Genomic DNA, 13,297 nt, shown 5'->3' on the forward strand with positions numbered 1-13,297 from the left:
CAGCCCGGTGCATGTAGGGTTCCGTCTCCTGTGGACAGGGCACAGGCTGTTGGGCAGGGGGAGGAGGACAAGGGTGTGTACAGAGAGGGAACACACGGAGACAGAGGGGTGTGAGGAGGGACAAGTATTTGTTAGGAGACAATCACAACATGATAGAGAAGTAGGGGGGCAGAGCAAGCTGGGTCACCTCCTCTTCCTCTGGGGCCTCGGCACCAGGGCCATTGGGTGCCTCCTGAAACAGGATCTTCTTCATCTTGCGGTACTGCAGGTTGTCCAGCTCCCGCACTGCATCCTTGGTCCTCTGGATGAGGTCCATGATGACTGTGGGGGGCCGCTCCCGGAGCACAAAGCGATGCTGGGGCCAGAGAAGAGCGAGTGAGGCCTGATGCCACCAAGCACCTCTGCACCCCAAGGACCCACGGATCGGTCACGGCATCCCCCCTGGCCCGAAGCACACTCTGGGTCCAACACACAATAGCTTGATGGTGGTCTTGTGCCCACCTCTCCCCTCGTGACAATCTTCACCACACAACTGCTACTCCCCAGATGTTCACTTGATCCTTCAGCCATGAAGTCAGAGGATATGATCCTCCCTCAGAGTGCTGTGTGACAAAGCCTCTAAGCACCTCTTACTAGATTCCACGATTAAGGTTCAAGTCAGTCACACTAGGCAATGGAAATCACTTCACAACAGAGGCTCCGTAGGGTTAGTGAAGGGAACGGGGAGAAGAGAAGCCCATCACTTTTGATAAGTAAAAAAAAAAAAATTAAAAAATCACCTGAGAGAGGTCATACATTTACCAATGAAAACGCTTTTCAGGTTTTTTGTTCTTTAGTTACATTAGATCATTGTGATAACCGTGGATATCACATTCTGACTAGAGGCCCTGGCTAGCGTTTCTATACACCACTGACTAATAAAAGGTAGAAAACATTATTTAGTAAGGAGAGTCTGGTAATCTTTTAACGCAAAGAGTCCGCAGGGCACTGAGGACTTATTCATAAATAAGTTTCTTGTGGGAGAAGAATTAGCCATCAATCATTTCACTGAATGAGCTGACCAGCTACTAGTTGTAGAATACTGGCATGGCGCATGCTCACCTTCAGAAGCACCTCTGAAGTTGGTCTGTCTTGAGGGATTTTCTGAAGACAGGAGTCGACAAAATTCCGAAAATATTCAGACCTAGAAGTTATGGGAGGGTGAGAGAGGGTTTGCAAGGCTCAGAGTCAGGCCGCCTTATCCGATGGCCTGACCCCCAGGCCCAGGAATCCCGGTCCTCACCAGTGTCCTGACTGGAGCACGGGGGACTCGTTCTGTGCAATGTGGTATAAGGCACTCATCGCATTCATGTTAAACAGTGGTGGTTTCCGTTCCGCTATAAGGAAAGATCAGGGGAAGAAGGCGGTAAGCAGAAGAGAATGGGACAGAAACAAAGGCTCGTGTTCCATGACCCCAAGGGTGTAGCACAGCGGATAAAGTGTTATTCTCAGGTACGCGGGTCCCAAGTTTGATCCCCAGTATTGCATGTTCTCTCACCCAACTCATCATTAATAAATAAATTTTTTTAAAGGGGGGGGGGCTTAAGAGAGGACAACAGGGATATAGCATAGTGGTTATGAAACAGACTTGCATGTCTGAGGCACGCAAGGCCCAGTTTAATTCTCAGCACCACCTTAATAGAGCTGAGCAGGGCTCTGGGAAAGAAAGGGGTGCGTGGGGGGGGGGGGACAGAGAGAGGAAGGAAAGGAGCAAAAAAGGAAGAACAGAAGGATGGAAGAGACAGGCCCTGTCCTTAAGGAATTTCTAGTCTAATAGGAAAGATTAAATGGTATTTAACAGCATCAGATTAAAATTGAGTTGAGCAGGAGTCGGGCGGTAGCACAGAGGGTTAAGCACACATGGTACAAAGCACAAGGATGGGCGTGAGCATCCCAGTTCCAGCCCCCAGCTCCCCACCTGCAGGGGAGTCACTTCACGGCGGTGAAGCAGGTCTGCAGGTGTCTATCTTTCTCTCCCCCTCTCTGTCTTCCCCTCCTCTCTCCATTTCTCTCTGTCCTGCCCAACAACGACGACAACAATAATAACTACAACAACAATAAAACAAGGGCAACAAAAGGGAATAAATAAAATATAAAAATGAGTTGAGTGACCCCAGAGGTGGTACAGTGGATACTACAGCGTCGGGCTCTCCAGCACGGGTTCCATCACCAGCACTACATGTGCCAGAGTGACACTATGGCTCTCTTCTCAAGGGAAATGATTGGGAACTGCAGTGTGTGGTGGACCTCTAAAGTCATTATGTCTGTAGGGAATTAAGAGAAAAAAAAAAAAAAAAACGAGGTAATCGACGTAGACTTTCATTGTAGGACTTCCTTGAGGTCCAGACTCAAATGCTTTATGGTTTTGGTCTAAATGGTAATTTTTAAGTTAAATCCCAACAACAGTCTGATGTTTTAGTTCTCTTAAAAAAGAAAATCTGATCTGAGGGTTAAACTTATGGGGAGTCGGGCAGTAGCGCAGGGGGTTAAGTGCACGTAGCTCAAAGCGCAAGGACCTGCTTAAGGATTCTGGTTCGAGCCCCCGGCTCCCCACCTGCAGGAGAGTCGCTTCACAGGCGGTGAAGCAGGTCTGCAGGTGTTTATCTTTCTCTCCCCCTCTCTGCCTTCCCCTCCTCTCTCCATTTCTCTCTGTCCTATCCAGCAACGACAGCATCACTAATAACCACAACAATAAAACAAGGGCAACAAAAGGGAATACAACTAAATAAATAAATAAGTAAATTTACTTAAAAAAAAAAAAAAGAGGAGCCAGGCAGTGCTGTAACTGGTTGATGCACACATTACAGTGTGCAAGGACCCGAGTTCAAGTCCCCAGTTCCCACCTACAGATGGAAGGCTTCAATATCGGTGAAATAGTGTTCCAAGTATCTCTTTTACCTCTCCCTGGCACCCCCTTCACACTCAAGTTCTGTCTTTATCTAAAATAATTAAAAAAATATTTTAAAATTATCTTTATTATTTATTGGGTAGAGACAGCCAGAAATTGATAGGAGACTGTTAGAAAGGGAAAGAGCACAAAGCTTTCCCCTGCAGGTGGGGGCCAGGGGCTTGAACCCAGGTCCTTGTGCACTGTAGCATGTGCCTTCAACCAGGTGTGCCACCACCCATATATGTATTGTGGGATAGGACAGAGAGAAATGGAGAGAGGAGGGGAAGACAGAGGGGGAGAGAAAGATAAGACACCTGCAGACCTGCTTCACCGCCTGTGAAGCGACTCCCCTGCAGGTGGGGAGCTGGGAGCTCGAACTGGGATCCTTACTCATCCTTGCGCTTTGCAGCACCTGCGCTTAAGCTGCTGCGCTACCACCCAACTCCTCCAAATATATATATACATTTTAAAAATATTTATTTCCTTTTTGTTGCCCTTGCTTTTATTATTGTTGTAGTTATTGATGTTGTTGTTGTAGGATAGGACAGAGAAAAATGGAGAGAGGAGGGGAAGACAGAGAGGGTGAGAGAAAGATAAACACCTGCAGACCTGCTTCACCGCCTGTGAAGCGACTCCCCTAAAGGTGGGGAGCCGGGGGGCTGGAACCGGGATCCTCATGCCAGTCCTTGTGCTTTGTGCCATGTGCGCTTAACCCTCTGTGCTACCGCCCGACTCCCACCAAAAAAAAATTCGTTTCCCCTCCAGGGTTATTGCTGGGCTCGGTGCCTGCACCATGAATCCACCGCTCCTGGAGGCCATTTCCCCCCCCTTTTTGTTGCCCTAGTTGTTGCAGTCTCGTTGTGGTTATTATAGCCATTGTTGACGTTGCTTTGTTGTTGGATAGGACAGAGAGAAATGGAGAGAGGAGGAGAAGACAGAGAGAGAGGGGGAGAGAAAGATAGACACCTGCAGACCTGCTTCACTGCCCGTGAAGCGACTCCCCTGCAGGTGGGGAGCCAGGGGCTCGAACCGGGATCCTTACGCCAGTCCCTGCGCTTTGCGCCACGTGCGCTTAACCCACTGCGCCACTGCCCGACCCCCCCAAAAAATATTTTTTATCAACACTCTGATACAGGCAGTGTTACACCCAGTGAAGTGCACACAAACATTACCACGACCCCGCTCCCCGCTTGAAGGGGACATGCTTCATAAGCAATGGAGCAGGTTTGCAGGTGTGTATCTTTCCCTATCTATCTATCTATCTATCTATCTATCTATGTATCTCCCCTCTCCTCTCAATTTCTATGTGTCCTATCAAAACAAAATAGAAAGGGGAAGAATAAAAAGGAAAAAATGGCCTCAGGGAGCAGTGCTGGTCCCAAGCCCTAGTGATTACCTTGCTGGCAAGTAAAAAATCAAATTAAATCAATAAATCAGATCTAGAGAAACAGAACCTCCACTGCTGCACAGTGAAGCCCTGCGCCAGAGCGACTGCCAGGCTCCTTTCCACGGGCCACAGCCGCCCCGCGCCCTGCTCCCAGACTCAGTGGCCAAGAATCACCAAGGCTGACTTTATCCCCTCAATGTAAGACTTTTCTGTATCCTGTATCCATGTTACTACCAAAATTTAAGAATAAAATAGATCCGTTTTTCTGTTTATACAGCCATCACCCATCTGGCCTTGATCTCACATGGTAGATCCAGACGCACAGAAGGCAAAGGTGGGGAGGAAGAGTATGCCCAAGCCCCTGTCCTTGCGTAGAGGGCACTTCCAGGGCTGCGGTGGAGCTCATTTGGGAACCAGAATCTTTACTTTGGTGTAGGAAATGATGGGGTGGGAGGGTCATGGAGAAACACAGAGAGAGAATTTTGTTGGTGGGTGCACTGTGAAACTATATCCCAGAAATCTTACAGTAATAATTCTGTAAGCCGTTATCAAGTCACTAAGACACAATTAAAAGCCAGTATCTTGATCGGTGAAAAAAAGAAGTTAACATATGATAGCTTCAGTCTTTTTTTTTTAAAGTTTACCAGAGCACTGCTCAACTCTGGCTTATGGTAATGCTGCGGATTGAACCTGAGACACTTGGCACCTCAGGAATGAAAGTCTTTTTGCAGAACCATTATGCTATCGCCCTGTGGCTTCAAAGGCAATGGGAAACCACGGATGGCTCCGAAGAGAGGAGTAGAACCACAGGACTGAGCTTAGGTCAATCTTGGGCAGTGGTGACCAGGGAGAAGTTGCTGGTGAGAAAACAGCACCTGTGTCCTAGGTGACTGTATTTTTGTCTGGTATTCTGTTGGAGTTCTTTTTTTTTTTTAATATATATTTATTTATTCCCTTTTGTTGCCCTTGGTGCTTTATTGTTGTAGTTATTGTTGTTGTTGTTAGATAAGACAGAGAGAAATGGAAAGAGGAAGGGAAGACAGAAGGGGAGAGAAAGATAGACACCTGCAGACCTGCTTCACCGCCTGTGAAGCGACTCCCCTGCAGGTGGGGAGCTGGGGGCTTGAACCAGGATCTTTATGCCGGTCCTTGTGCTTTGCGCCACCTGCGCTTAACCCGCTGTGCTACTGCCTGACTCCCTCTGTTGAAGTTCTTTCAAACATCACCTCACTGAACAGTTGCTTTGTATTCCTTTTTTGACTGTGGCACTGGGATTGTGTACATGTGGGATTTCACTACTCCCAGGCAGACCTTTCTCTCTCTCTCTCTCTCTCTCTCTATCCCTCTCCCTCTCGCTCTCCCTCTCTCTTTTTTAACCAGAACACTGTTCATCTCTGGCTTGTGGTGGTGCTGGTGTTTGAACCTGGGAACTCTGGTCAGGTATGAAAGACAATTGTATACAGATAGTGCTGTGCTGTTTTCCCCAGCCCCGGACACTTTTTAAATAAATAGCTGTTTGAATACTGCATGCCGGCAGAGATGAGGACTGTGGCATGGTTGACGCCTTGAGTTAGTCTGTCCTTATCACTCACACACCATACACCAGACTATCAACACAGTATATGGCAAAGAGTGGGCACTCAAAAATCAAACAAAACATTTAGGATTATTTGAGCACTGGTCAACAAGAGAATGCTATAAGATTTTTAGGTCTGAAAACTGGCAGAATCTGACAGCTGCCTGTACTGGGGGTGAAGGGTAGAATCAAAGTGGTAAAGGTCTAAAGGGTACAGAGGATGGCAAGATACAGTGATAGTGGGGCCAGGTGGTAGTGCAGTGGGTTTAGCACACATGGCTTGAAGTGCAAGGACAGGCTCAAGGATCCCTGTTCGAGCCCCCAGCTCCCCACCTGCAGGAGGGAGTCGCTTCACAAGCAGGTGTCTATGTTTCTCTCCTCTGTCTTCCCCTTTTCTTTCAGTTTCTGTCTTATCCAACAACAATAGCAATAACAACAAGGGCAACCAAAAAGATACGCTGATAGTAACAGGCAGGGGATGGGATGGTCTGGCAGTAGGAACAGAAAGAGAAAGGAGTAGAGAAGAAAGAAGTTGTGGGAACAGAGAGCACGTCCTTACCCAGCTCGATGCAGGTTATCCCCAAGGACCAGACATCTACCTTGCCATCGTACTGCCCTTCATCCATTGCCAGGATCACCTCTGGAGCCATCCTGGGAGAAAAGTCCGGAGAAAGAGACTGATCACCTGCACAGACCCTGCCTAGCACTGCTCCGACAGCCTGGGGCCTTCTCTGCACTCACCAGTACGGGGTGCCCACAAAGGAGTTGGCGGGTGCCATGATGGATGCAGAACCAAAGTCCCCCAGCTTCACCAAGCCTGGCTCTGATAGCAGGATGTTCCCCGCCTTCACATCCCTGCCAGGGGCAAAAGCAGAGGGAGAAGACGTGCATCTCAGGAAGGCTGGGCAGAGGCTTTCGCAACAAACTCCCAAGAAAACTGCTGAAATGCTATAGAGAGCACCCCCTCCCGGCCACAGCCAGCACTGCCTGTACCTGTGGATCATGTTGTGCGAGTGCAGATAAGCAAGGCCCTGGAGCGCCCCGTGGGTCACAGCTGCGATCTCCACCTCCTGGAGGGGCTTCTTGTGCACTGGGAGCACAAGTTAGGGGAAAACGTCAGTCTGAGGGAGCCCAAGAGTGAGAGGCTGAAATGAGCTGCCCCTCACGCCTCCCCTACAGCTTCTCTGCTCTCCTCCCACTTGTTGGCCAAGGAGTCACTTACCTTCTAGCAGGTCGGAAGCTGAGCCCAGGCAATACTCCATCACCAGCTAAGGAAGGGTCAAAAGTCAGAGATCAGCAGATCTCATCACCCCTGGCCCTTTGCACTTGGGCAGCGATCCAAAACAGAAAGCTTTGTCTAGCCTCCACTCAGGGAATAGTGCCGCCCCCGGAGTAATGACAGAAAGGAAGGGCAACTGAGAAAATGAGGGTGCTGGGACTGTGGCCAGAGTCAAGGCCTTCCTTAGGAGGAGCCCGAGACATCGCCAGCACCCCTGTCTGGATTCCTTCAGAGCCCAGCTCCGCTAGCCCACATGCCCCTTCCCAACACCTGTCTCTGTCACTCTTCAAACCAACCTCTTCTGGGTGGACACTGCTCCCAAGGTGGGGGCTGGGGGGTGTCTGAGGACTAAAGGGGCTGGCAGCGGCCACCTCCTCTGCCCGATCCCCGTGAGGAAGCCCTCTGGTGAGACTGGTCAGCCAGAGTCAGGGCCCAGCTTACCCAGGCCGTGTGCTCCCTCAGGTAACAGCCCCGGTACTGAATGGTATTGGGGTGTCGGAGCTTCTGTAGAAACCGCACTTCCTTGATGATGTCCTGCCATTTCTGGAGGAGAAGGAAAAGGAAGAGGAGGAGGTCAAGGGAGGAGATGCTTATTCAAGCTGTACCTTGAGACTGGGGTCCCCAGCCCCCTGCCCAGTTTTGTCAAGCCTGATTCACCTCGTTTGACTGCTTCCCACTGTAGGACATCTTCTTGATGGCCACGACCTCACTGTTGCGGACATCTCGGGCCTAGAGGACCAGAGCAGAAGCGGGTGAAGCCCCTCAGTGGGAAAGGGGCCATGGGAAGATTCGCTGGCCCAGGAGAGGGCAGGAAAGCTGGGCGGAGTGGAGGGCAAAAGAGGGGCTGTTTGGAGGTTTGCAGGGGAGTGCACAGCAGTTTCCTACCCACACTCCACCCTTCCAAGCCCCAACTCACAAAGTAGACAGCTCCAAAACTGCCGTGGCCAATTTCCCGGAGGTCAGAGAAGAGTTTTTCAGGGTCATCCTTGAAGAAGAGCTCAGCCACGTCAGGGTCCTTCAGGCTCCCGGCCCGGCCTCCAGCTGGCATGGTGGCCCCTGGGGGCCCTGAGAATGCGGCCTGGCCTGGAGAATGGAGACGAAACAGCCCTCAGAGCAAGAATGGGACCCTCACAGAAAAGGGGCTCCTCAAGCTTCTGCCTTCTCCCTGGGCTCCCCAATGAGGAAGCGCTGCTGGGGATGGGCAGGGGGAGATTAGGAACACCATCAAAGCTGGGGGGCGTGGAGTTGTCCTGGCAACCGGAGCACAGGCTGGGGGCCCTAGAGTCCCCAGACTAGGACCCAGGCTTCCTCACCACCCCCATCAGCCCCTCAACAAGTCCCCTAATGATCGCCACTTCTCCACTCAGGAAAAGAAGCCCCTGCCTTCCAATCAGGACCCCAGATTTCCACAAGTCTCATGCTCCAAATATTTCCCTGCATCTTCCTGTTCCCCTTGGCGGCAAGGCCCCCTCCTCCTTCAACCTCTCACACGCTGGGAAGAGAGCAGGAAACGGCCAGGCCGGAGGCAGTGGAAATCCGGCCATTGTTAGAAACCAGTACTGGCCCAGAGGGGCCAGAAGACTGTTTCTCAAATAGGGCTAGTTGCCATGGCACAGAGATGGACAGGGGAGAGTGGAGGTGGAATTGGTGTCTGGTTTGGGAGGTGGGTCTCTCTGTGATGTGGACCCCTTACTGACAAGCATGGCAGAAAGGTACAGGAAAGACATCTGTAAAGACTGGCCCCCACGGCCTTCTGAGGTGGCCATCATTCCTCTTTTGTAGGTGAGCAAGACGCCTAGAAAGGTCAGGTGATGTGTCCAAAGATGAATCAGAATAGTCCTATATAGCGAACAGGGCAGGATCATACTACTACTTCTTCCTCTCTCTCCCTCTCCCTCAGCTACAGAAAGAGAAGAGAGACAGCACCAAAGCTTCCACCAAAGTAGCAGGGGCCAGGCTTGAACCTGGGTGGAATATGTACGTGGCAGAGCAAGAGAGCTATTTTTGCCACCCTTCTTTGTATTAAAAAAAAAAAAAAACCTGATTCATATGAGAGAGAATCAGAGCATCATTCTGGCAGGACCCCATGGCTTGAAGTCCAATACTATATAGCCACTGTCTGCCGTCCCCGGGCCACCATCATCACCATTTCACAGGCCAGGCCACTGAGGCACAGAAAGGACTTGTCCACTGTCAGAAAACAGGACCTCCAGCTTTCCGGTCACAGCAAACATCTCAAGCCCTGCGACTCCCAGAGGAAGACACTAGCCCCCCAACCCCTGCCCACTGCAGTCCTTAGAGAAAGCTTCCAGAACACCCATCACCTGGGTACATCAGAGCCAAGACCCCCGAGGGGGTTCCAGGCCAGGGTCCTGGCTTAGCACTTGTTAGAATTTCAGCAGAGCTTGTTAGTCCTTCTGGCAGAGCTGGACTCCTAGAGTAGAGTTCTAGCTCCTTCAAAGAACCTAACAATTTAGCATGTAATTATATTCTGTCGCACATTGTTTCCTGTACTGTTGTTAATTCTGTCTCCTCACCCCAACTGGAAGCTGGAGGGCAAGGAGGCCCCTAGGGCGCAGAGGGCTCAGAATAGCCTGGGGAGGGGGGGCGGCTGATTGACTGCAGCTCCCCTGCCTCCATCCTCCTGCCAGCAACCCTGCCAAGCACCCCTCACCCCACCACACACCCACACACAAAGGCAGGTGCTCACAACTTGCCAGAGGAATTCTCTTGACCTCTTTTACCAGCACTCAGCCAAGAATGCCAAGCTCAGAAGCCACCACCCCCCCCCCCCCCCCGCCTGGGCCATATGTGAGGGATGCCAGTAAAACATCACAGGAAGCCTCTTCCTCCAAGAACGGGGAACTCGAGTGGCTGCCAAGGTCTGGGTTAGGTCATGACCACCTTCGAAAATGGACACCGCCAGTTCCATTCTGCAGGTGAGGAAACCCCCGCCGGGCTGGTCTACACCTCCAGCCCGGCTCATCTGCAATGCACAGCAACAGGGCTTTCAGCAAGTTCCTCACACTCAGTCTCCCCAGGGAAAATGCATTAGAGCCCAGGGCTGCTGGGAGCTAGTCAATGAGATCCCACACCCGGGAGCACTGTGCAGACACTCAGCGTATGGACTTCTTTTCCTTCCCTGCCTCTGGGGTGGACACAAAGCTCTAATACTTTGGGGATCATCTTGGCTTTAACTGTTGAGAGGCACTACTCTGGGCATTATCTGGCAGAAGAGGGCCCTCCCAGGAGCCCAGGCCAAAGATGAAGGTCATAGTAGAGAGAAAGATCCATGAAGGCAGAAGGCAGGAGCCAGAGCCTCGCACGAGGAAAAGCTTCTTCCCTCCTAAAAAAGCTACACACACACACACACACACACCATACTTACATCTCACCCCAAGTCCTTTTCTGGACCTATGGCCAAGCCAAAGCACAGAAGGGACAAGAGACAGGTGTGTGTGGGGGGGGTCAAAACTTGAGAGCTTTATTTCAAATCCTGACTTGGCCAAGGTGTGACCTTGGACAACCTCTCTAGGCCTCAATATTCTCAACTGTAAAATGGGAAGACAGCAATAAAAGACCCTCCCAACCTGGCCCAGGTCCCATAGAGTGAATGGGGAAAGGAGGGGAGGGGTCACATTAAGAAAATCTGCATTTGACAAGATGTATGAGGTCATTTCTACCACGACAGCAGGGGGCTGGGGGGTAACTGGAGCAGAGGGAAAGATTGTCAGGCACCCCCAAACACAAATGCACACATACCCACTTCCTTGAAAGGACAAGGAACCCAATAGCGACATGTCTACCAGGCTGATAAGCGGACCTGGGGGGGGGGGTCAGAGACAGGGATGAGACTCTCACACCCCAGAGCAATCAGAGGGAAAGGGGGTTCTAATCAGGGAGAGAGGTTGCTGCGAGGGGCAAAGTGAGCGGGTGCAAGACCATCTGATTAGCTCAAGCACCCCAGCAGGTGAGAGCCCGGGTGAGCCCTGCCACCTGAAGCCTCCTCATCATGCAGACATAATGGAGGGAGGAGGGGGGAAATGATGGCCGCAGAAGGCAAGGCTAAGGCTAGCCAGAGGCTGACCACTGCTGGACTTCCCCATCCGAGGGGAGGATCTAACCAGGCCCCGCTGCTCAGAAGGGAGCGCCCTTTCTTCTCGATGCCGAGCACAGGGACCCGCGCCCCTGCACCCCGTGTCTCACCTGGTAGGGGTCACTATGGTGCCCCAAAGCCTCCGCCTCCTCCTGGGCTCCTCCAGCGGCTCTGCCAAGCAGGGAGAGGGGCAAGGAGACCTCCCCCCTTGCCACCTCTGCCTCGGCGGTCGCCCTTCCTGAGGGGCGGGCCCGGGAAGCCTCCCTGGGAGGGGAGGGGGTGACAACCTGATCTGACCTCGCGGTCCAGTCCTCCACCTCCTCGAGGGCGACAGCTGCTGAATCCCGGATTTCGGATCGTGGGGTCTGACCCCCAGATATCGGAATGGGGAGTGGCTGAGCCTGATCCCTGAGCGCGTGGGGAGTGAACCCCGGAGACCGGTGCACGCAGGGGCCTGGACCCCGGGTACTGGGAATCCTAGGAGACACAGCCCCAGGTTTAGTGAGGTTGGGACCCGAGTCCCGGATCGCTGCAGTCTGCGGGGCTGATACTCCGATATTTGAGGAGCGAGAGGCCAAGCGCAGAAATACGGGACCGGAGGGACTGAGCCCCAGGTCTCCGGCCGCCGACAGGGGGCCCACCCTGAGGACGTCCGGCCGCACGGCCCCTCTCACGCCCGGGGTCCGAGGGTGACAGTCCCCACTCCCACCCCGGCCTCGGCCCTCTCCCCGCCTCTCCCCTGGGGACAACTAAAGACGGCGGCTAAGGGTGGTCCCTGCACCCTCTCTCCTGCTCCTCCTCTCAGCCTCAGCCTCTCTCGGCACCACAGCCCTGGTATCCTCCCGGTCTCCCTCTCCCTCTCCCTCTTCCTCCCAATTCCAAGATGGAGACCGGGCGGGATCGCGCAGGCGCGGTAGGGACGCCGGGCCACAGGGGGCGGGGACCGAAGGAAGCAACCCCGCCCCTCTCGCCAGGCTGCCGGGTCGAGTGCGCGCGCGCCCCGCCACGCGGGCTCCGGGTGGGAGGAGGCGGAGAGCCAGGCTCGGCTTCCAGGGGGCGGAGCCCAGCGCGGGGTCTGACAACTGGTGGCAGAGAGGGCTGCGGCGCATGCGCCCACCCTGCCCTCGCTCGGAGCCCGAGCCTGTTGCTAGGGGAAGCTTTGAGGGGGCCCGGGTAGAAGGCTCGGAGAAGCCATGTCTGAGTCTGCGTGCAGGGCTGATGCCGGGAGGGGTAAGGGAAGGCTGTTGCTGGGCGCCGGAAAGGCGGGAAAACGGACAGCTTTGGGTAGTCGCCATCCAGCTTGGGCGTGGGCTTCTGAGATCGAGGAATTGGTGCTAGGAAAAGTCCAAGTGTCCAATCCCTCCAAAAACATGAGGCCCTTCTGTCGTTGCATCAGCTGCCCAAGGTCACACTGCAGTTACATTAAAGCATTCCGATATTCTAATATGCCAACATCAGGCCCAGAGCCCCCCTGGTTCTATCGGCTAGCTGGGATTCTGGGTTTCATTTCATAGAAGAAAAACGAGATGTAAAGTGGCAGAGCTGAGATCAAAAGCAGTTTTCCAGGGTCAAGTCACAACCATGGGAAAGAAATGAAGCAGCTCCTACTCTAACCAATCTGTATCCCAAACTGAAAAGCCAACAGAGGAGAGAAAATAACCCCGTTGGAGAGGGGCGAGGCGGGGAGGCCAGTGGACACTAAAAATTACCACTTCAACCCAATCCCCAATAAATATCTTGGGAAACATTGAAGGGGGAAAAAAAAGCCTTTTATTTCTCCACTTTTTTTTGTAGCATTTCTTCCAAATCTGAACCAAAGCCCAAGATGATACACACCTGGAGAGAAAAGGGGGGGGGGGGGGACTCGTGTCAGAGCGTCCTTGGGTGAGGATAAGGGAGGGCTGCAGGAAGGACACAGAGGGGGGATTGGGCCCTGTAGGGGTGACCTCAGGAACCCACCACTTCCTGTCCCCTGTGGCCCAGTCTGGCCTAAGCAAAATAGGCAATGTTGATACTGAGTGCTCAGTTTC

At 52.8% G+C, this 13,297-nt stretch overlaps 1 protein-coding gene across 1 annotated transcript; it reads right to left on the reverse strand.

Annotated features, from left to right (window-relative positions):
- Window positions 1-4: 4 nt before the first annotated feature.
- LOC103125385 (serine/threonine-protein kinase TAO2) lies at window positions 5-12,146 on the reverse strand (the record flags this gene model as incomplete). Its single annotated transcript, XM_060184149.1, has 12 exons — window positions 11,378-12,146; window positions 8,088-8,254; window positions 7,829-7,900; window positions 7,613-7,714; window positions 7,115-7,160; window positions 6,886-6,982; window positions 6,634-6,747; window positions 6,452-6,543; window positions 1,283-1,376; window positions 1,102-1,183; window positions 188-355; window positions 5-28 (listed from the first exon to the last, which is right to left on the reverse strand). Coding segments are annotated over exons 2-12 (1,023 nt in total), but the record flags the coding sequence as incomplete, so codon positions are not given.
- Between the last annotated feature and the right edge of the window lie 1,151 nt (window positions 12,147-13,297).

The sequence above is a fragment of the Erinaceus europaeus genome, unplaced genomic scaffold (genome assembly GCF_950295315.1).
Source record: "Erinaceus europaeus unplaced genomic scaffold, mEriEur2.1 scaffold_1297, whole genome shotgun sequence".
Taxonomy (NCBI): domain Eukaryota; kingdom Metazoa; phylum Chordata; class Mammalia; order Eulipotyphla; family Erinaceidae; genus Erinaceus; species Erinaceus europaeus.